Raw genomic sequence first — 23,646 nt, 5'->3', positions numbered from 1 at the left:
CTTAAACAAAGGATCAGTGAACATAAGAGTTCAATCAGACGAAAGGACGTGAACTATCCAGTAGGGCTGTAGCGAAGCCTCGACGAAGTCGACGGCTCGATTCTAAAAATTTGTCGACGTCAGATCCGGAAGTCGACGCACCGCGCCCACTTGTTGCATCCCCAGGAGTTTGTAAATAGAGGAGGAATCTGCCCGTTTTTCCTCTAGTTCGCCCTCTTCTCCGCCTTCACTAAAATCTCCGCCAAATACCGAAGACCCGGAACAACGTCCGTCCACTACTAGATTATTTTCCTGTTTTGCCCCTTCGTCTCCCGGCAACGGACAACAACTTCCGGGGTCAGATGCGCTGCTTCGTGTCTATCGCAGATGTAGAAAATCACCGGGAGCGCTTCTCCCTTCATTAAGGAGCTTCTTTCAGACATGAGGAGAGCTGTTTTGGTGGTAGCAGTCTCTCCTCCGTGCTGGTCTGTTTGCTGCTGGGTGTTTTTGGTTTATTTAAACTTGGTAACTTGAACTTAACGTTGGTAAAGCTACTGTTAGCATCTTCGCTAACAGCTTCTTGCGTTTGGATAAGCTGTTACGTTTTGGTTTAGAGTTCATCTTTTTTGTGGTGCAGATCTCCCTTTTATTACATTTAGAGTGTTGTGGGTTTTCGGTTTAGTGTAAAATATCACCTGAGTTTGGTTTAACCCGTAAGACCACTCGCCTCACGCACATAAGTGACCAAAACAAAAAAGCATGGAGACACTCCATCTTCTACCACCTCTCAGGCAGCAGCCTGCACTCCCAAGTTCTACACGTCACCAGAACATAACCAACCGCAACACAATAAAAGCAGTGTTATACAAAATGGAAGGCCTGTAGTGTTTATTCTCTTACAGTAAGAATTTATCAATTTTTTTGAGGAATTTATTTGAGATTTTCTGGTTTTTGTTAATTGTGCAATAGAAAAATAATCATTAGATTAATTTTCTAAATAGTCATTAGAATAGTCGACTATTCGATAAAATAATCGTCAGAATAATCGTTTTAAAAATAATCGTTTACCCCCAGCCCTACTATCCAGTAGCACGTAATAATTTCAATGATTTTTCACATCCTATGTCTTCACTTAGATTCCAGGGGATGGAGCATATTTCATTACACAGAGGAGGCAACATTGATAAAAAACTTTGTCAAAGGGAACTATTCTGGATCTACACTTTAAATACACTTCAACCATTTGATCTTAATGAGGATTTTGAAATGTATTTCTCTAAAAATATATGGTTGGATTATTTTTTATATATATATATATATATTATTGCCTTGCTCCATGATGGCTTTTTTAGCTTGATGCCTGCAATGTGTTAATCTCTTCCTTCCGTAGGTGATTTTGAAGTGTTTTTATAAGATTCTGTAAACTTCTTGTGTCAGTGCACTGCTTTGTAAATGGGACTCCATCCCCCATAATGCTTTGTTGTGTGGAATTAGCACAGGTGTTTTACATCAGCTGTTCTCCTTAACTAGGAACTCTCTGCATGAACACGCACAATTCCTGATGAAGGTCTTTTGATCGAAAGCTTGAGAAGAATAAATATTATGTTATCGCAGATTGAAGTGTGCGGGTTTAGTTCCTCTTCATTCAATCTTTTATCCAGCACCTCAACCCAGATGAGCGGTGTTTCTTCAGTTTTATACACTTATTTGCTAAAATAAATCCCCACTTACTGAATAAAAGTTTGATGGTTCACAACAATCTCTCCAGTTTGACTTGGTGAGTTAGAGATAAAAAGATTTATTACATCACTCGTCTCATCTTCCTCACAACAGAGACCTCCGCCAAGGAGGGTCTTCTTCTGTGGTGCCAGAGAAAGACTGCTCCATACAAGAACGTCAATGTGCAGAACTTCCACATCAGGTAATGCACACGCACACACGCTTAGGTTCTTCCAAGTTATTTATTTATTTTTTTGATCAAATCTCTTGATCGTTAGTGTTTCTGAGACATTTTCTGACTGACGAGTGTTTTTGGGAAGGTTGCTGGAATTTAGTTGTGTACCCTGAGATTTCAAAATCTTGGAAATGAATGCAACGAGACAGTTGAGTGATAAAACATGTTTTTGATTAGCTGAAGTTTCTGAGGAGCTGGATGATCTTTAACAAGCATATAAACAGTATTTGTTCAATTAGAATATTAAATGATAAAGATTTTGCTCAAGGATCATTTTAAATTAAATGTGTTCATAAATGTAATTGCACTAATTGATTGAAGGCGGACTGGGATGTTCTCAATGCTCTTCAAGAATTTAAATTCTCCTCAGATTCTTCTGTAAATGTGTACAAATGCTGCCCCCTGCTGGTTGAATTTGAACCTTTTTCACCTCTAAAGTTGTGGAAATTCTGAAGATGTTTGAGGTGTTGAAAGTGAAATTTTACTAAAAATGTAAGAAGATGCATAGAGCATGCAAAACCTTCATTACTTTAGTTTCGGTAAAAAAAACAACCTAACAGTGATTCGGTTAAGAAAAAGGAAGAAGTTAAAGAAATGAAAAATTTAAATAGTTTTTATAAATTATGTATGCAGGTATTTAACAGCACTCCTCACATCCATATATATGAAAACAACAGTTATGTGTTTACAGTGCCTCCACTGAAGTTTAATTTGTTCCTCCAACAGTTGGAAGGACGGTCTCGCCTTCAACGCTCTGATCCACAGACACAGACCCGATCTCATCGACTACGACAGTCTCAGAAAGGTGAACTGATGCATTGATTAGAAAGAAACATTTTTGTTTAGGTTAACCAGGTTGTAATACTAACGCATGTTGCTGCTGTGATCCATGTAGGATGATCCCGTAACTAACCTAAACAATGCCTTTGAGGTGGCTGAGAAGCACCTGGACATCCCTAAAATGTTGGATGCTGAAGGTAGGCAGAAATGTGTTTTTTGTGTGTGTGTGTGATTCCTTTGATCTGTACAACAATTGAGCAGATTGTAATATTTGTGTTTATTTGCACACAACAGTGTGGCATAAGTGATGCTGAAACTGTATTTAAATCGTTTGAAATCCTGCAGTTTGTGTAAGTTTTTTTTGCAGCACAGTTGTGAACATGTCCTGATGTTCGCTCTGCATGTGACTGTAGCTGCGCTTTGGCCTGGAGCATGATTGCAGCACCATGAGAGTACATTGTAGTGTGTGGATGTGCATGTGAATGAAGCCACTAACTGCACAGCTGTATCTGTTTACATGAGCAGCTGAGAGGCGTCGACTCCACAACCAACGGGTTTTTGTTCTGTCTTTAAATGTTTGTCATGAATTTTAAACTGTTTTCAGGACATATGTATGTTTTTGTGTTTGTGTAATGTTTGCTGTGTATTATTTGTCCTGTATGTGTGTGTGTGTGTGACCACACGTCCTGCCTGCTTATGTGTGTATGTCCTCATAACCATGGTCTCCCCCTCGTAGACATTGTGAACACTGCTCGTCCAGATGAGAAAGCCATAATGACTTATGTGTCCAGTTTCTACCATGCGTTCTCTGGAGCACAGAAGGTACCAGCTGACCTGACCTTTAACCTCCTTTTACTAACGAGGTGCTGCTTCCTGTCCAGCATGGCTTCACTCTCTGCAGCACTGTGCCTCAACAGCAGTACTGGAAATGTTGGGACACACACACACACCCCTGTGGTGATGAAAGCACTAGTAAATGAGTCTGTAGGCCGCAGAAAGCTGCTGCTGTTACCAGATGTTATCGCTGCAGTTCAGATCCTGGTTTTCTTTATATAGAAATGTTTTTAAAAAGTCTGCAAAAGTTATCTCAAGACACATTTTTTCACCATTGTTGTTCAGAGGGCAGCACTACAAAGGGTCATTTCCTAAGATTGAGACTCGGTGTAAGGGACCTTCCCTTGTTAAAAGGTGGATTTCCTCCTTTTCAAAAGAAATGTTTGGATCCACTGTGCTCTCTCCTGTCATTTATTTACTCAAGTGTTTCAAGTGAAAACACAAATTTGTTTTACATTTTGTCAGTTGGCATAAGTTAATTTTCTTGGAAGAAAATACAACATCTGACATTTTGTATTTTTTTACCTGATGCAGTTTGAAGTTAAGCTGATAATGAGCCAGATTCACCTTTAAAGACTGTGTGTGACATCATGTGATCAAGGTGGAGAGTGCAACCACGTGGTCCAACAGCAAATTACATCTGCTTTGCTGCATTAAATTAGCTGTCAAACAGAAAATGGGCTGCTTTGATATGAAAATCTTGTGGCGTTTTGTTAGTGATAGTGGTTTTAATCAGGGAGAGGCCACTTTTGTGGTTTTTGCTACCTTCAAATCTTATTTGCAAGTGTTTAGTCAAAAATTCTCTCCTCCTTTTCCACTTCCTGTCTCGTCTCCCCATAGACTGTTGACAGGAAGCCAGCTGATGTGTCACTTGTTTTGCTCCCTTTCCTCTAATGTTCTGACTCACTCAGAACTTGTTTATGTTGTTTCCCAGTGTAGGGTTTAGGAAATTGAGTGCTTTAAGAGCTCAATAAATATATTACCTCTACTTATGACCAATAAGCTGTGATACTCTATCTAAATATAGAATATCAACCCTGCTTGGTCTTTACTGTGTTTATCAGAAGATTCTACGATTCTTTATTTATTAAGGACTTGTACACACTTCGTTTTGATTCAGAAAAAAGTCAGGTTAATAAAAGTAAGAATTTATTTTACAAACAATTAAAACTGACCAGTTAACTAACATTTACCGTGGTGGATGGATCTCGATGTGATGTATGAACCTATGTGTGAATGCGATGTTATCAGAACTTCTGTATCTAGGAGAGCTGAGTTCTGGATGTAAAAGAATTTGGTTTGCGTTAAGCTAGGAAGTTGATTATTATCAAAAGCACATTAGACGCTATCTGTGTGTCTACTTCACCCGTTCTCGGAGACCCTCTTGGTAGATCCGAAGGTCAGAGGTCGGATGACCTCTGGCACCGAAAGGCTGTAGAATACCGTGGCACCGACTCTTCAGTCCAGAGATGTCTCGGGTCACAACTGATGGATGGAAACGTACGCGTCTGGGACTCTTAAGGAGTCAAAAGAATATCAGCTTGTTCTGCAGGAACTGTTGCGGTATCAGCTTCGCAGGTGCAAAAACATTTTGACGACGTGTCAAAAGCTTTGATTGGTTGAAGAGGGTTTTGCTTCAGATGGCCGGTCTGAAGCGTTCTCTAGAACTGAACCGCTGAGCTGAACTGAACTGATGAATCACCAGAGTGATCCAGTTTTAATGTTCTCATGTTATGATTTGTGTAGCCAACCAGAGGTTTTCAAGTTGAGGAATATTATCAAGACAACTTAGAAACACACTTTCTTTGATCTGGAGGCTCTGATCTGGGGTAAAAAGCTATTTATGTGTCATGAGTTAAACTTAACCTTACTTTGTTCTTGTGTGAGTGCAAATGGTGATGACCTCATCATATTAACATGCTGAAACGTATTTGAATCACTGTAATCATAACATAACATTCATTTCGAACTCATTGAGCACAGATTAATGAAAACATTTCATTATACTATAATTATTATAAGTAGCAATAAACAAACATTTGTTTATTGATTATCTAGCTTATAAGTCTTGGAAGTTCATATTAAATTTAGGAAATCATTCTTTGATTTAGCAACTGATCCGAGCTGCGAGTGTTCCTTATTCAAAGGCATGAAGAATCCTGTTAGACGATAAGGGAAGCTTGGACCTTGAGGAGAGAACATTATTGTTGACAATTTATCTGTGTTCAGAGCTGCAGAGAGGCTCTGAGCTCCAGCTGATGGGATGAAGGCAGGCCAATTTAAAGGGAACACATGCAGTCTCGTGTCTCCTTTTTGACCAGATGTTGAATGGTCAAACTGTACCTAAAAACTGACCATTGCTGGACGTTACACCAGTCTCAGTGGAGATATGTGTGTGCGCGCATGCGTACGTTTGCATTTATGATTAAGTGTGTAGCATTTCATAAAAACCTTTTGCTTATTGAGCTTATGCCACAAAGCATTCGCAGGAGGGGAAGAAAACATGGAACTCCTTTATAATAAATCACAAAAAGAAAAATATGATCTAAATCATTTTGGTGGAGTTTATTTAATTCCTGTTGTAAGTGAAACTTTATTTACACCCCCACTTATCTTTTTTTATTCACTTGTCAAATCATCAGGATTTGTCAGATCTGTAGGTTTAATTTTATTGTTGGATTTCCAAAGAATGAAAGGTGTTGTAGTCGTATTTCAGACAGATTTGACTGGGTTTTGTAAATTGTCAAAAAGGTGGAAATTGGATATATTCAGATTAGCTGTTTAGCATAAAATTCCAAAGTTGTTCAAATGTTTGAATACAGACTCAATAAGCTTCGTTAATCAGCCCATGGGTGTGTGTTTGTGTCCCGATAATAAACTCATGGCTCCTCTGCAGCCTTTCTGATCCTCCTCTCCTGGAGACACAGGACTTACAGGAACAACTAAACGGGGGAGTCCTGACCTCCATTTGCTCCCACATCCTGCAGGGAGCAGGAGAAGTTTTCGCTTTGGGTGTTTGGGCTTCAGCTTGACTCTTCCTGTTTTTCTGCCTGTCTCTTCTCTGCTTGGGGATGTGTAGACATCGTGGGTACTCTGAGGCCGGATGAGAAGGCCATAATGACCTATGTATCCTGCTTCTATCACGCCTTCTCTGGTGCACAGAAGGTGAGCCCTTCAGACTCGCACTAACATCTCAACCGTTCAAAAAAAAAAAAAAAAAAAACCAAGCAAAAAACTTTGATCATAAAGGGTTTCCATCAGATACAGACAGAATAATCAGTTTTTGGAGCAGAATCAAGATATAATAGAGGTGGGTATTTAATGTGTAAATTAGGATTAATTAGAAAAAAGCAATGCGTTAAAAAATTAGTGCTTGAAAAAAATTGCATGGGAGCAAATTGTCTTGTATGATTAAAATGCGAATAATTGAGATTAATTATAAAGACTCTAATTTGATTAACTTTTTAAATTGAGTCCCTTCTTTAATAAGTATACTTCTGAACACTAATTAAGCTTTTTATTTCTAGATACTAAATGAGTGAATCTTAAGATTGACACTCATTTCCTCAGTTATAATTCGTATCCAAAAAATGAACAAAATAAACGATCTTCAGAGCTGGCTTGTGATTAACTGTTGACTTAAAAAACAAACATGCACAGCACAAAACTATAAAAGGGAAAAAAATTACTAACCCACAAGTTAGTACAGAGACCATAAACTAAAAAAGGTCATAAGAATAGGTCACTTCCCATTTTGAACCTTTACTATGACACTTTTTTACTCTTCTCTTCGTAGCTCCGCCCACATTGTCCAGTAAAACTAAACATTTTAAATGGAAGGCTTATTCAAAGATGTTATGCAACAAAAAATGGTCATATTTGTTTTATAATCAACTTTTACATTTACAATTTGTGCAATATTTTAACCATAAATTGGACTACAAACAGTTACTGTAGTGGGCTCCTACATTATTGTTCCCAACAGTCAGCCTGTTGGACCTTTTGAATATTTTCCAGTGAGAGTTAAATTTATGATTTGGATGTTCTTTGTGGTACTTTAGAAACATGATGGAAACTCTGGTGAAGCTAAATCTTTCTGATGCTTCTGTTTTGGGTCTTTGGTCATCAGCTGTGTTTCCCAAACATTGGTGTTCAATCTGATCTGTAAATTTCCGTTCTCATGCTGCTGCTGTTTTTGTTTCGGGGTTCTGCCAAGTATTTATGCAGAACATGAGGTCAACTGGACAGACCCGTTTGGTTTCATCACTGGGAAACACATTTGATGCCTCCAGTTTCTTTTCATCTATTAACACCTTTTAAACCCAAATGTTTTATTATCATGTGAAAAGAATTACATTCTTGTTGTATTTGAGCAGCAGGTGAAAACATAAATTTTTGTTAGTTTTTATGATAATGTTATGGTTTTACTGCAGAAAAATGGAACTAGGATCCAGAGTTATGTACTTGTAACTTGTTTTGTAACATCAAAACTCATCTCAGTAGGGATGCAACGATACCACTTTTTTCCAAACTAATATGACAGCGATTCTTGGATCTGGATACTCGTCGATACCTATTACCGATACTTCTTCCACACACAAAAAATGCAATGAATTGGAATACAGGTTTTATTTTCTTCTCTACTTTCAACAGGAAAAGACTTTGAGGTAGATAAAAAATAAAATATATTAATAGAAATTATCACAAAACTAAACTATTAGGTGAACAGAAATGACAAGTTACAGTGAAGCAACTTTTAAACAACTGCATTGGTATCGGTTCATGGTATCTGTTAACTTTTACCTATACCGATAAAGGTATCTACCAGTATTGGTATCGGTGCATTCCTACATCCCAGAATACGTTACAAAGTGAAAGTCTCATGTTACAAAACAAAAGTTTCATGTTACAAATTGAAAGCTACAAGTCCTAGTCTGGATCCGTTCCTAACAGAATAAACATAATTTGATATATTTGAATTTATGTAGTATAGTAAGAGATGATCATGTGGACTATAATTAGCTTGTCAAAGTGTTTGTTTCTTTACATTTCAGCTGTACCGTAGCATTACTTCATAGGCAGACACACTGATGTGGATCAGCGCTCCATAAACCTGTAACTAGATCTTAATTCATGGTTTTGGTCGGAGACGCATGAAGTTTAAACTGATTTGGCACTTTTAACTAACCACCAGCAGCAGTAGCATGCTTTTATTAATTAAACAAACCATTCTTATGTCCTTATTCAAGTATTTTATGATTTGTAGATTTTAACTGTACACTGCTTGTGTGTGTGGAGTGGTTTTGCACAATTTTTAAGAAATAAAAGCACAAATGCAGTGATACTAATTTAAAAAACCTTTGAGTTGATGTCCGCCGTTTGATATGAGGGATTAAACATGCAGTAGGTGGAATTTGATGAACGCTTTAATCACTGTTGGTTACTCATCATGCTGCTTTCTGATAGGCTGAGACGGCCGCAAATCGTATCTGCAAAGTTCTGGCTGTCAACCAGGAGAACGAGCAGATGATGGAGGACTACGAAAAGCTGGCGAGTGATGTAAGTACCAAGCCCCCCCTTTATCACACTTACATTTAATGAGTTTGTTTAGACATTTTTTTGTTTTCTTCCACCTTAAATCCAGCTGCTGGAGTGGATTCGTCGGACAATCCCCTGGCTGGAGGACAGAACCCAAGAGAAGACCGTAAATGATATGCAGGCAAAACAGGAGGACTTCAGAGACTACCGCACAGTGCACAAACCACCCAAGGTCCTTCAGACTCCTGCAAAAATTATCTTATGAGCATTATCCTTCTGCAGATTTAGCTTTTATAACATCTGTATCACGTTATTAATCTAGAGCTGCTAAAAGCTTTGTGTCCTTTCATTCCTCTGCTCATTCTGACTCATAACTCTCTGATCTTTTGGGATCTTCAGGTTCAGGAGAAATGTCAGCTGGAGATCAGCTTCAACACTCTGCAGACTAAACTGAGACTCAGCAACAGACCAGCCTTCATGCCATCAGAAGGACGCATGGTGTCTGTACGTATGCAAACTATTTATTTAAATAGTATTAAAATAAAATAACCCATCTGCAGATAATCTTTTAAACCATTTATCTGTCTGTGGCTGAATGTAGGTATTTCATTAAAACAAGAATCAGAGTAGGATTTGTATGCCTTTAATGTTTATTATCTATATTAACAAATCTAGGATTTTAGTTTATTTCTATTTAATTGGCAAAAGCTCTTCTTCCTTTCTTAGATTGCATGAATTGAAAATAAACAAGGTGATAAAGCTTGTTTTAGTTGAGTTCAGGTTTTACAAAATGACTCAAATGGTTTTCAGTGGCCAATTTAAAAATGATTTAACAGTAAAGTAAAGTCTGCTGTGTTGCTTTCAGGACATCAACTCGGCGTGGCACACTTTGGAGGGAGCAGAAAAGGGCTACGAGGAGTGGATCCTTAGTGAAATCAGACGTCTGGAGAGACTGGAGCATCTGGCAGAGAAGTTTCACCAAAAGGCAGCCATCCATGAGTCCTGGACGGATGGTAAGCTTCTCATTGTTCGGAATAAGACCACCTTCTCTCCTGAATTCGTGTGATTTTGAGGTTATGTATGGATGTGTGTTGGTTTTATGTTCCCATGTGGATTTGCTTCGTTAAAAAGTGACATCCTTGTTTAGCTCTCGACCACGAAATTAGAATTACTTTAAAATGACTCAGCTTACTGTACTTTGTTATAAAGTAGTCCCAAGTCTAAAATGGCACCTGTGATTTTGTAGATTTACTTATTATTTTCACTTGCAGTCAATATGATTATTAAGGTCACCAAGCAGAATTGAGCCCCCTTCAGGCACGCCATGAAAAACGGAAATGTTCCGGACTCTGGCCGTAAGCCCTTTGTGTCTGAATACAAACATCCGGATAACCTTTTCCGTAATTTAACCGGACGACGCACCTAGTAACAGGTCCGGACTTGTTACGGACAAGGTGGCTGCTTCAGACTGGTGAGGTCGAGTTCCGGACAGGGAGGAGGGGGAGGGGACCGGGGGACGCTGTGTGCACCTAGATTACGTATATATATCACGTGACCGGGAAGGTATATCACGTGATGTCCCTCCTGAGCACAAAGACACAGTGGAAAGAAGGCGAACATCTTCTGCAGAGCATCTCAAACATGTCGAACAATTGGACAGATTCCGAGATTCGCGACCTACTCACGGTGAGGGGAGACATGATAATTATGAAGAGTATTCAAGGTACAGCGCGAGACTCTGTCACCTACGACCGCCTCATAACGAAGTTGCGTGAACTGGGAACGCACCGGAGCGAACAGCAGGCCATATCGAAGCTCAAATCATTAAAGCGTCGATACCACGAGGTATGTGACCACAATAGGAAAAGTGGCAACAACAGGATGGAATGGAGCTACTTTGAGTTATGTGAAAATATATGAGGTTCTCAAAAAACCACAAACCCTGCTGTGGTGTGTGGAAGCATGGCTACAGCTTCCAACTGACCAGAGGACTTCTCTGAGGCCAGCTGCAGCTCCCTTGAGAGGGCCCAAGAAGACGCCATGGACGGCAGCGAGAACCACAGGCCCCAAGTCGCGTCGGACAGTGACTGCTCTTCCATAGCAGGTAAATTTTCACGTTAGCAAGCAGATGCTGTTGTAAGACTGGGTGTGCAGATGTACAGTTTGTAGCTATAAAAATGTTAATTGCAGACAACTAAGACCTAAACAGCAGGCTTTTAACTTCTGGTATCTAAACTGCTCCTACTGATCACGTGATGAGAAAAGTGCTGGGTGACTTTTTTGAGTTACGTGCACATTGGGGGTTATAGTTATTGGAAAACTCACCAAAAATTATAGGACATACATTAAGTGTCCCATTTTGAACATATATTTTGTTACTATATCTGAGTTGAGTTTAAATGTTTGCCTTTGTGGTAAACCTGTATTGCACCAAATTCAGATAATCACCCCACTGCACAAAATACCTTGAAACACTAAAGCATATATGTGACACTGTCTCTTTTTCAATAGGGCCATCATGCAGCACCCCATCGCAGCCGGCATCCAGCACTCCAACGCCAAAAAAGGGAGAGACAAGTCATCCCACACAGAATGTAGTGAGGCTTTGCACTGGATGGACGAGAGAAGCCATCAGCGTGACCGAGAATTAATGCAGGAGCAGAGGGAGTTTGAAAAGCATTATCTTCGTGAAAACTTAGCGTTGGGGCAACAAGAAGCAGCTACATTCAAAGATGTAACATCTTTGATGCGTGAACTTGTGAACAGGTTCACTCAGCCGCAGCACGAATGGATGCCGGGCCCAAACTACCACAATTTGTAGTTCATTGCCTGGGAAGTTGTCCCTCCACCTTCAGACTCTGGCTGAAGTAACATTCTGACCTGCAGAGCTCCATCAGTGCAGACTGCTGCACCCCACGTACTCCATCTGGAGACCGTTACATTTCAGTTTAATTTTCAAATTTTTTGACACCTTTTTTAACTTTTGCCATTTGTATAATCTACTAAAATGAGGTTTTATTTTTGTTTGTTTTTTAATACAAGCCTTAAATATCAGTCAGTAAATATTTTTGGGGGGATATTGAGTTTTAAATTTTTTTGGCATGTTTTGCATTTTAATTAATCTTCTTTTACTTGAAGTGACAGATTTTGCACAACAAAATTTATAACTCCGTTTGCAGTGTCTGTTTTACTTTTTTGCTTGGCAAATAAAAACCTTTTTGGGTATAATTATGATTGCATTCTGATCCATGTGAAGAATGGTTAACACTGTTAAAAGTTTGATGCTTTTTAATTAGAGGAAGCTGACATAGTTACAATCCCAAAATGTATAACACAGTTTTGGACAAGAAGCACAATCACTTTGAAATGCAGTTAAAGTACAGGCATGATTGCCTCTCGAATTAGCTGTGCCCCTCCAACTGGAGGTACATACACAGCTTCTGCATTAGGTTCAGGTAGTTCAGTGGCATCAGTATTCCAGTCAGCAAGGTAATTGTCTTTGTTGATCTCACAGACATTGTGAAGAATACAACAAGCAATCACAATGTCCGGCATAATGTGAATGTCCACATCACAACGCTTGGCCAGACACTTCCAGCGCCCCTTAAGCCGCCCAAATGCATTTTCAACAACCATCCGAGCAGAGCTTAAACGATAGTTGAAGGTGCTTTGTTCAGGCGTCAGACGATGGTGTTGTGTGAACCCCTTCATCAGCCACTTCTTCAGTGGATATGCCGCATCCCCGATCAGATGAACCGGTACCTCTACACCATTGATGTCTCTGGACATCTAGAAGGACAGAAAACAAAGATTAGGTGTGTGTGTGTGTAAATTTATGGGCCATTCTCATCTGTACCTGGTCGGCCCGGCCCAGATGGCATAGCTTGCTTACATATCTTGGTGGCCTGCCTTTTTTCAGGATGCAACGAGACTCTTTTTCAGCCCTCTTTCTGAAGTGGTCTGCTTCAGGCTGACCAGGGCCAACACACCCACTGCTGACTGATAAGCCAGTCAGCAAATTCACACCTTCCATTAGAGCAAGCCTGTGATTGGTGGGTAGAATCAGCCCACATTGGCTTAAGGCATGCTCAATTCATTATCATGCTGATTACTTAGAAACTGAAAATGTCTCTGACCGCATTCCTTGCATACCCAAGCAAGGATGTGTGGAATCAACCGGGTCAGGCTGGGGCCAACTGGAGCTATCCGGGCAGGGCCGACCAGGTACAGATGGGAATGAGGCATTAGAGGTTGAGGCATACCTCACGGGGAACAGGTAGCCGTCTTGTTGTTCGGCTTTGATGAAGATGGTAGAGTTGCTGAGTACTCTGGCGTCATGTGTTCGACCAGGCCAACCAACATAAACATCTGTGAAACTGAACAAAGCATTTCGTTAGTGCTGCAACATAACAGCCCCAGACAACAAAGGGACGCATAAAATGTATATTTGCTCTTGACAGCAACATAGAAATTCATGCTCTCACAAAAGCAGTCTTACCAGAAACGGTGGTCAACAACAGCCTGTAGAACAATGGGATGCCAGCCTTTTCTGTTGTGATATGAAGCTGATTGGAATGTGGCTTCCATCTATAGCTCCACCACACATTGGGTAGCCGCATGCAGCTAATCCATCCAGTGTGAGCTGTAGCTGGTCCTGCTTTGGTAATGAAATGAAACTTTCTAGCAAACAGTCGTTCAGAGCACTTGTCACCTCCCGCAAAAATACACAGACAGCGGACATACCAACACCAAACAGGCAGCTTATGGTTCTGTATTCGCTCGGTGTGGCATACCACCAGATAACAACGGCTAGCCTGAGGGAAGGTTCGTAAGGCCTGCGCCAGTTTGTAGTTTTCCGTGTTAAAACAGGCCTAACCAAACTTAACAGGTAGTTGAAGGTCCTGCGAGACATTCGAAAATGTTGATACTACTTCTCATCTCCAAAGTTTTTCAACGCGTTTGACCAGAAAACTTCGCCACTTGGTCGTCAATGTTTCCATATACGCCGGATCGCTGTCTCCTGCAGCATGCGGCGAACCATGGCAGCTCGCCTCCTACGGTACCGTCTCCTAGACGCGCGACGGAGCGCTTCACACCGCTTCCGTGATTCCTTTATTATCAATTGAGCTTCGTCATCCAGGTCTCTAATGCGTCTTCGTGTGCGCAGAATTATGCTTAATATAAGTCCGATCAGTGAGAGGAATTCTAGCTCTTCGCCGGCCATGTTTGACTGAATAGCTTTGTTTGGGGAAATGACGCATGTACGCCCGCCGCACTTTGTTTACGCAATATCCGGGTACAGCCTTCCCGCCCCCTCCCCCTCAGACATCTGGAACTTTTCCCTGCTGTGTGAAGGCAGCCGAAAGGACAAGTTCTGGTACAAAAGTGGTGTGTCTGAAAACACAGTTCCGGTTAAAAACCGGATTGAATTGTCCACACATATTCCAGCATGTCTATCTGAAAAATTGATCCCATTCACTTACATTGTTTAATGCTAAGCTAAAGCTATAGGGGTTGTGCCAGATCAGGAGAATGACTGGGCTGATTACAAATAGTTGTTTCCCTACTTATCAATCTATGGGGAATATAGCAACGGACAACATTTAATTTTGAAAATTGTTTTCTAAAGGGCCTCAAGATAAAAATCACAAGACACTTATAACACACACACGCACGCACACACACACGCACACACACACACACACACACACACACACACACACACACACACACACACACACACACACACACCACACACACACACCACACACACCACACACACACCACACACACACACACACACACACACACACACACACACACACACACTTTGGGGTGAATATCTCTTTAAAAGATATTCACAAGATGTATGCTATGAAGTTACTGCATTTGAATTGTATTTATTTATAGCCTATAGCTATAGATTTCTCTTTGCCGAGCAGATGGGTGAAGATTTCAAATTGTTGAGTTTCACTCTTGTTTATACTCCAAAGGGACACTTTGGGACAACTCCTTCACTTTCCAACAATCTTTATTATTCCAGTTTAGTGATTATCAGGTTGCTAACCTTCAAAGAACAGAGACAAGTGTTAAACATCACATAATTTATACAAAATACAATAAACAAAGAACTTCCTAAACTAAATCTTCCTACACTAACAGTGTAAATGAATAAATTCAAACATGACTGAATCACTAAAATTCAATCAATACATCAAGGTTTCAATCTTTTTAAAAAGGGAAATGAAAGCATCAAGTGTAACGATGACCATGGCAAATCATATGTCTACATGCTTGAAAACACCTGTATTTAATCAAACCCATAAGCAACATGACTTTAGTGGTCAACTTAAACAACTTCACATCATAAACAAAATAATATTCACCAACCATTGGCGTTTTTAGAGTCAACTCATGAGTAGAGCTTGCTTGCTTGTTGTACCTTGTTTGAGAACAGAACCCCCACCATCTTTGCCCAGGTGTTTTTCATCACCAATCGGTGGCCATTTTGGTGGTGCTTTCTGGGGGATGTTGCTCTCAGTGGCGGTTGAGCACTATCACCTCCAATTGTTCAGTTTTAACTCAACACAAATCGTGTTTCATTTTGTTTTATTAAACTCGTCATTTGTTTTATTCATGACGAACCTGTCAGGTTCAGATCCAGTTGGTTAGTTGACAGCGTGAAACTTCATCACATGTGCAGGTAAAGAGGCCATGTTGACACAAAAAGACTACGAGACCTCCACCCTGTCAGAAGTGAAGGCGTTGCTACGGAAACACGAGGCCTTTGAGAGCGACCTGGCTGCCCATCAGGACAGAGTGGAGCAGATTGCTGCTATCGCGCAGGAACTCAAGTGAGCTGGAGGAGAAGTGTCTCAGCGGGATGGTATGAGATGAGAGGTTTCGTGTCTCTGTAACACGCTGTCTGGTCTTGTTGTACAGTGAACTGGATTACTACGACGCCGCCAGCGTCAATGCCCGCTGTCAGAAGATCTGTGACCAGTGGGACACTCTGGGAACTCTGACCCACAACCGCAAAGACTCACTGGAGGTATGACTCGCTCCAATTCAGTCCGTTATCAGAGTGACGATGATAAATTACATGCAAACAGCCTCTGACGTAGCCTGACTTAACCACATAATTTAATGAACTGCAGGAGATAAACTATTCTTTCCTGCCTGATCAGATTTTTATCATCAAGTTTTATAGTTGAATCTCCTCAGACCAAAATTTTATATCCCTTACTTTAAAAATATAAACTAGATCATAAAATTAGGCTGTTTTTCTGCACAAGTAAAGAAATGGGTTTCATAATCTTTCTAGTGCTTGATCTAATTTGTTGTTTTTCCAAATAAAACAGTAGCATCAGCCAAATATTAAGTCTGTGGCTGATTTATCTTTGTTTCTTTGTTCACAGAGAACAGAGAAGCAGCTAGAGTCGATAGATGAGCTCTACCTAGAGTACGCCAAGAGAGCAGCGCCTTTCAACAACTGGATGGAGGGAGCCATGGAGGACCTGCAGGATATGTTCATCGTTCATAACATTGATGAAATCCAGGTGATTAGAACTCTGTCGGAATGATTGAGAACATCAAAATCTGAATTATTTTCATGTGATGAGATCGATTGTTGACATCATCAGAATGATGTCTGAGACGGACCAATGCAAACATGTTTTTCCTCGTCCTTCAGGGTCTGATCACGGCCCACGAGCAGTTCAAAGCCACCCTGCCTGAGGCCAACAAGGAGCGCGAGGCCATCCAGTCCATCCAAGCTGAGGTGCAGAAGATCGCCCAGAGCAACGGCATCAAACTGAGCGGAGCCAACCCCTACACCACCATCACACCCGAGAGCATCGACAACAAATGGGAAAAGGTGAGCTGCTAACAGCGAGGCTAAAAGATAAAGTGGTTTTGGTGTTTAAATCTAAACAGGAAGTAAAGGATGAGCGAAGAAAGGATCTATCTGATTTTGTTAGGTCTATTTATAATCTGCATATTTTTCTTACTTTTGTGATGTTTCTGAATCAGAGGATTTTTAATTTATTTGTAAAAACTATTTGCTTCTAATAAGGAGAAAGAAGTACAAATATTTAACAATATAAACAAATTTTTACAATATTAAATCAACTTGGGAGAAAATGTGTTTTAGGGTCTGCTTTTGAAACAGACTTTTTTTTTAGCACATCTAAGTAGGAAACTCAATCATAACTGATTTTTGTTTCATCCTAAATTTTGGGTTTTAAAAGTCTGTTTGAAGAGAATTCAGTGGAGGAGGAAGTTGGGCCTTTCAGAGTTATTAAAAAGGGAATTTCTTTTTTTGTTTTTTTGACTTTAGTACACTGCTGCTATAATCTTGGCCAGGACATCTTTGCTAAGAGATGTTCTAATCTGAACTGATTTTCTTCCTGGTTAAAAACAGATTAAATTAAATGAAAACAAAAATAGATGTTTACTGACATTTTAGTTTTCTTTTTAATTTTTAAACAAATGTAGGCAAACAGGACACAATAAAAACATGGAGGTAAAATCAAATCAAAACAGCATTGATTCAGATGATTTATCCCATTTTCCCCAATTGGTTACCAATAGTTCCTCCCTCAATTGAATTATTTTGGGATTTAATCTCTCTATTTCCTGTAGTTTTGTGTTATTTTCACCCAGACATTTTAGTTTTCATTTACATAATCTGCAACAATCTGAAAAGTTTAGAGTTCTTTGCTGTTTCCTGTAAAAAGTGCATTATTGAAATTTAGTCAACAAAAAAATAAAGTGATCCCTACAGAACCAGTTTAGAGGATTTTTTAGATAATGTTTTTGTACAAAATTAACAAACTGAAGGCATATCCTGGTTTTTGACTCATACATTTGGAGGAACTAATACCTACAAAATAATAACGAGTAATATATTGATTTTGTCTAACTGTTAGGGACAGCAGTAGCTCAGGATGTAGAGCGGATTGCCCAGTAATCAGAAGGTTGCAGGTTAGATCCCGGCTCCAACCAGATAATGATTTGCCTGCTGGTGGTGGTCAGAGGCGAGGCATGTGTTCTGCAGTTTCGTCTCTGTCAGTACCCCCCCCCCCCAGCTGTGGCTACATTGTAGCTCATCAACGAAGTGTGAATGGGTGAATGATTGATTGTGTGGTGAAACACCTTTGGGGGCTGTAGAACGCTAAGAAGGTGCTATACAAATACAGGCTATTTACCAAGTGTTTTGAGTATGAAGGTGTGTGTTTTTATTTATTTTTTTAATTTCTTTTGTGTTCGCAGGCGATGGCCATGGTGCCACAACGAGATAAAGCCCTGCAGGGAGAGCTGAACAAACAGAACTCCAACGACACCCTGAGAGCCACATTCGCCACTCAGGCCAACGCTGTCGGCGCCTACATTCAGGCCAAGATGGAGGTAACGGTGTTCATCCGTGTGTTGAAGCTCTTCTGTCAGCTATTTATCACATTTTACACAAACGGTATAAAGTTGTGAGCTCAAAAATAAAAAGTTAATGCTAGGAAGAAAATATTTCATAAAGCAGTTTCTCGTGAAGTGCAAACCCATTAGTAATGCTCGGCATAACGGTATAAAGTACAGGTGATAAATGTAGCCACCTGTAGAGATTTAGACTCAACCAGCCAGCCGCGATTGTGCATGAATGTTGTTGAGCTCTGTGAACTCTAAGTGAAAGCAGCGTCTGCTGGAGCAGTGTGGAGCGGGTGGATGACGAAGTGCTTCTGAAGTTCTGCTGCAATCTTATCGTCTACTTGAGTGTTCAAAAACATTAATTTTGACGTGAAGAAAAGAAGAACTATACGTGTCATATTCACGTGTGCCTCAAACAATATTGTGTTTAAGATTTCAGGCAAAGTTAACCAACATGGATAGTAAATGCTCTGTTTGCTTTGGTAGGAGATTGGCAGGATATCCATTGAGATGAACGGCACTCTTGAGGATCAGCTGACCCACCTGAAGGAGTACCAGCAGACCATCATGTCCTACATGCCTGAGATCAACAAGCTGGAGGGACACCATCAGCACATCCAGGAGGCCCTCATCTTCGACAACCAGTACACGTCCTACACCATGGAGGTAAGCTAAAACAGTCACAGATAAAGTCAGATTGGCTTTTTTTTTTTTTTTTGCAGAGCTCAGAATTAATGTTTTACAATGAAGGTGTTGAATTTATTAAACATGCGTCCTTTGCCTTGCAGCACCTCCGTGTTGGTTGGGAGCAGCTGCTGACCACGATTGCCAGAACCATCAACGAGGTGGAGAACCAGATCCTGACACGTGACGCCAAGGGAATCAGCCAGGAGCAGCTGTACGAGTACCGTGCCTCCTTCAACCACTTTGATAAGGTCAGGGGCCCAAACACGCTCAATCCCTTATTTCACCGCATTGTTGCCAGGCCATTTGGAAATCTTGTGACACCACTGACATGAATGCTTTCAGTGTGTTAGACCTAAAGTTGACGAGCCTATCAAAAACAAGTAAACGCTTAAAGAAAATGTCTTGTTTTATTTTCATCTGTTAAGCGTAACAACCCTTTAGAAGCTTTTAAATATCAACAAGCATCATCAGCTCTTGAAGGTTTCTGGATAAAAATCAGACGCCTTGTTTTTAAATATATCTTCATTTGAGATGTTTACGTAGCTGAAAACTGTCTGGAGGCGGCAGGTTGGGATGCAGGAAGTAGAATTTGCACTGAAACAAGCTGGTTAGGTTAAATATATTTGGAACCACTGTTGGTAATCCTGTGTAACCTTACAGTAATTTCAATACAAGTGAGTAGAAAGCAACAAACCCCATCCAAGTGTCTGCCATTTTCTGATTTCTTACTGCATTTTATCAGTGTTTTGAAAATCATCCGACCTTACAAAATACTTTTTTGACCACAGAAAAAAATTATTTTTAGTATATGTTGGTCCTTTTTTCTACTGTGAATATTGTAGAACAGGAGCTTTTGCACTTGAAACCGTGTCTCTGAAAATCTAAAGTTTCTTTTCATCGCTCTCTTATTAAACATTATTTGATTATGGAGTTGCTACCTTGGAGGTATTCAACCCACACTGTAAGAAATTAAATGTTGACTTTATATGAAGTTACTTCATATGGTTCCACTAAACCTTGTTGCTTGTTATACTTTGTTAAAACTAAATGTGTATTACTCTTTACATCTGAGCAACTAGGTTTCCATTTACTTAACTTAAAGTAAATTCAACATTTAATTTCTTTCAGTGAATTCATGCAGCAAAATGCCTTTATTTTTTTATTTAACAGCAAAGTAAGTTATTTCTTTTTGTGGTTGTTGGTAAAACTGATCTGGAAGCTTGTAAAAATGAAGAGACCACCATCATTTATCTTATGTGTTTACATCAACAGCTCTCTGAACACACACTTTTTTCTGTGGTGAAATTAAATTTATTTTTTCCATGAAATCATCATAGCCACCTGGAGCCGAGTACTGTAGTGTGTTTGTGTGGACATTGTCTAAACATCCATGAATGTCTGTCCCTGTGTCCTCCATGTCTCCATCCTCCTCACGCATGCTGTGGATCATTCCTCCATCCCTTGGCTCATCCTCATGATGTGGTGCGCTGTCATTTATGGGTGTTTGACCTCAGGATCGCGGCGGGGCTCTGCAGCCTGAGGAGTTCAAGGCCTGTTTGATCAGTTTGGGCTACGATGTGGAGAACGACAAGACGGTAGGAGCACCAGGATGGAGGACGAGCTGCTGTTCATCAGGCCTCTGAGCAGGAGCGCTCCAATCGCTGACGGGACAATAAAAAAAATTTTTTAGGTTAATTATTGACTTATTTTCTCAGTTTTCTTCCTGTGAGCCTTTAAAAAAATTAATGCACACGAGATCGATTTTCCTTTATAAGTAAGATATAAAATCTTAAATTTTTGTTGATTTTAGGGAACTGTAATAATTAAACGAAGTCTGATCAGAGGTCAGTTAGTTCTCCTGCTCCAAGTCTCCTGATGAACTCAGACGGGATATGTCCCATCAGCATGGAGACCAGGGAGGGCTGTTATGTCCCTGTTTGTCCACTAGGGGACTCTGTCTTCAACAGGTTTCTGGTTGTGCTGAGTCAGCGCTCTCTGAGCCGACACCGCTTCGCTCATGTTTCTGTTTGGTTTTATGTTCCTGTGGGACTTTCTCTGTTAACTGTCTCTGTTTTATTTTGTTTATCTTTCTCACCACCCTGGCCATTCTCACTCACTTTCTCTTCTTTTTATCTGTTTTCCTGTTCATCACCCTTTCTCTTTCTGCCGAATCCTCTCATTCCTCTCTTCTGACTCTGCATTTGTGGCTTCACCCCCCTCCTCCGGTCTTTGCTGTGCTGTGGCGGTCTGCAGAAGCGATCAGGGCAGATGGTTTCAGATGATTTCCGGGCTCTACTCATTTCTACGGGAAACAACCTGGTACTGCTTCTGGCGTGAAGCTCCTCCCAGTGTCTGCAGGTCAAAGAAAGACATGTGAAGCTGCCAAATGTGATAACTTAAATGAAGGATCCTATTTGGCTTTGACTGATATTACTTTTACTCATGAACAAAATTTGTTAATTTAAATTGTCATATCTGTACCTGCAGACACTTTTCTCTTTTTCCTACCCTTTTGCTGCTTTTCTCATCAGTTTTGTTCTTCTAGCGATGACAGCTAGCCTAAGTTAGACCTAGGTGTTTGTCTTGTCCCTGTCATCTGTCGTCGTCTCCCTAACCTGCTGCCAATCCGTGTCTGTGTGCATGTCTAAAACGAAAAATATCACAACTTCTGTTTATCAGCTCAGTCTTTTTAACGGAAGTTCTGATGTTTGACTCACTCAGTAGATTGTCATGTTCTGTGTGCATCTGAGTGCAACGTTTTTTGGGTTAACCTGTAGCTTCTCGGTTGCCAGGGTGATGGAGAGTTTAATCGCATCATGGGAATCGTGGACCCCAATGGCACCGGCAGCGTCACCTTCCAGGCCTTCATCGACTTCATGTCCACGGAAACGACAGACACGGACAGCGCCGATCAGGTCATCGCCTCCTTCAAGATCCTGGCTGGTGATAAGGTGAGTGTGAGCAAAAAAATGTATTCAAACAAAGAAAGATTTAATCCAAACGGTAAACGTGTGACCTGCAGCAGTGTTGAGTGTTTGACGAGATTTTCTCACGTTCTTTTAGGTTGTCCTTTGTAACAAATGTAGACTTTGGCTACTTTCAATTGGGGTTTTAAAACTCCACCACTTAAGTCGTTTTTACAAAACAATGCCGTCAATTTGCCGCAACGCTGAAGTGGCATCAGGCAGCCTTAAGTCGTTTAAGTGCTCAGACCTTGGCGGTAATGTTGCACAATCGTGTCCTTTTCACAAAAGATTATGGCGGCATAAAAGGGGCCATAGGGGTAGTCTCTGCACTGCCGCAGACATCCGTTGAACTGGGATATAACTTGCTTTTTAATGCGCTCATTCATTTTTTTTCATAAGCTGCACCTTAAGGTGTCTGTATCCCAGAGTCCCTGTGCAGCCTCTGGTGATATGGCCTCCAGCTCTAACAGAGAAAAACTCCAGGAGCGCTGCGTTGCTCCAGATTATCATCGCAGCTGATTCTGTTTACAAAATCGAAACTTACGGCCTGTTTTTTACTTTGATTTTCAATATGGTAGCCAGCCAGAGTTCGGCAGTAACTCCCCATGTGATCATGACACTTCCCTCCCGTTTATAAGACAGACAGTTATGGCAGTTAAACTACCAAGCGAGGCGGAATGATCGCCGCAAAATTCACACTTCTACATGCTGGCATGGCGGGTTGTGGTGACATTACGGCGATTTGCCGGCATGCTGTCTTATAAAAAGGGCTTTAGTCTACCAGCCTTGGACAGCAGATTGAAGTTCGTGGCTTGTTGAAAGGGGTGCAGGAGAAAATAAATCCTCACTCCTCCTCTTCGGTTCCCTAACCATGGTGATTGTTCATCGCTCACCGTGATGTTTCTGTTTCCATTAGAACTTCATCACTGCAGAGGAGCTGAGGCGGGAGCTCCCCCCAGACCAGGCGGAGTACTGCATCGCCCGCATGGCGCCCTACACAGGACCCGACGCCGCTCCCGGCGCCCTCGACTATATGTCCTTCTCCACCGCTCTGTATGGAGAGAGTGACCTGTAGGGGAGGGGATGCGTGGGTGAAGGGGGCACACCTGGAATCCAGCATTGTGTTGGAAGGTGCCCCTGAATGTGCTGGATTAGAAACTATTGGAATAATAATCCCTGACCCTCAGCTGTTTAAACATGACGGTTAATACAAACAGGCACATTCAGGGGCAGCAAGGGGTGGGGGGGCATTACGGGTTCTTAGCTTCACCCTCTACTCCTGTGAGGGGTCAAACAGGGGAGGGGCAGCTTCTAGGACTGGAGTCTGAGGGGTGGGCACATGCCAATCTGATACTTATGCTAATTTTTTGTTTATTATATTTTTTTCTTCTTGCCAGTGTGTGTGTGGGGGGGAGGGGGGTGTAATGTGGCACCTGGCAAGGTTTGTGTATTAGATTCTAGAGAGATATATGCTGTGGGGGTCAAGCA

General features: G+C 40.9%; 1 protein-coding gene and 1 long non-coding RNA gene across 8 annotated transcripts in view; one reads left to right on the top strand and one right to left on the bottom strand.

The window, feature by feature from the left end:
- Positions 1-23,423, top strand: part of actn4 (actinin, alpha 4) — a 78,663-nt gene extending 55,240 nt beyond the window's left edge. For 3 of the 7 annotated variants that reach the window (XM_054742583.2, XM_015951238.3, XM_015951237.3), the window contains 18 exons: positions 1,813-1,900; positions 2,660-2,738; positions 2,829-2,910; positions 3,450-3,535; positions 9,014-9,106; positions 9,192-9,317; positions 9,485-9,589; positions 9,951-10,098; positions 15,789-15,939; positions 16,028-16,136; positions 16,504-16,644; positions 16,779-16,961; positions 18,359-18,493; positions 18,992-19,171; positions 19,294-19,440; positions 20,707-20,787; positions 21,985-22,143; positions 23,075-23,423. In XM_054742583.2, coding sequence (XP_054598558.1) covers positions 1,813-1,900; positions 2,660-2,738; positions 2,829-2,910; positions 3,450-3,535; positions 9,014-9,106; positions 9,192-9,317; positions 9,485-9,589; positions 9,951-10,098; positions 15,789-15,939; positions 16,028-16,136; positions 16,504-16,644; positions 16,779-16,961; positions 18,359-18,493; positions 18,992-19,171; positions 19,294-19,440; positions 20,707-20,787; positions 21,985-22,143; positions 23,075-23,233 — 2,252 coding nt within the window. In that variant the 3' untranslated portion in view covers positions 23,234-23,423. Of the gene's footprint in view, positions 1-1,812; positions 1,901-2,659; positions 2,739-2,828; positions 2,911-3,449; positions 3,536-6,626; positions 6,713-9,013; positions 9,107-9,191; positions 9,318-9,484; positions 9,590-9,950; positions 10,099-15,788; positions 15,940-16,027; positions 16,137-16,503; positions 16,645-16,778; positions 16,962-18,358; positions 18,494-18,991; positions 19,172-19,293; positions 19,441-20,706; positions 20,788-21,445; positions 21,512-21,984; positions 22,144-23,074 lie in introns of all 7 variants that reach the window. The other 4 variants (XM_015951242.3, XM_015951241.3, XM_015951239.3 and 1 more) reach the window with 4 other exon arrangements.
- Positions 12,687-13,812, bottom strand: LOC107380144 (uncharacterized). The gene is made up of 3 exons (XR_001572285.3): positions 13,584-13,812; positions 13,348-13,461; positions 12,687-12,874 (listed from the first exon to the last, which is right to left on the bottom strand). It is a non-coding gene; the product is annotated as an uncharacterized lncRNA (long non-coding RNA).
- Positions 23,424-23,646: the final 223 nt, after the last annotated feature.

Source organism: Nothobranchius furzeri, chromosome 13, assembly GCF_043380555.1.
Source record: "Nothobranchius furzeri strain GRZ-AD chromosome 13, NfurGRZ-RIMD1, whole genome shotgun sequence".
Classification (NCBI taxonomy): domain Eukaryota; kingdom Metazoa; phylum Chordata; class Actinopteri; order Cyprinodontiformes; family Nothobranchiidae; genus Nothobranchius; species Nothobranchius furzeri.
Note: the sequence above shows the minus strand (reverse complement) of the source record. Positions and strands in the feature narration are given on the sequence as shown.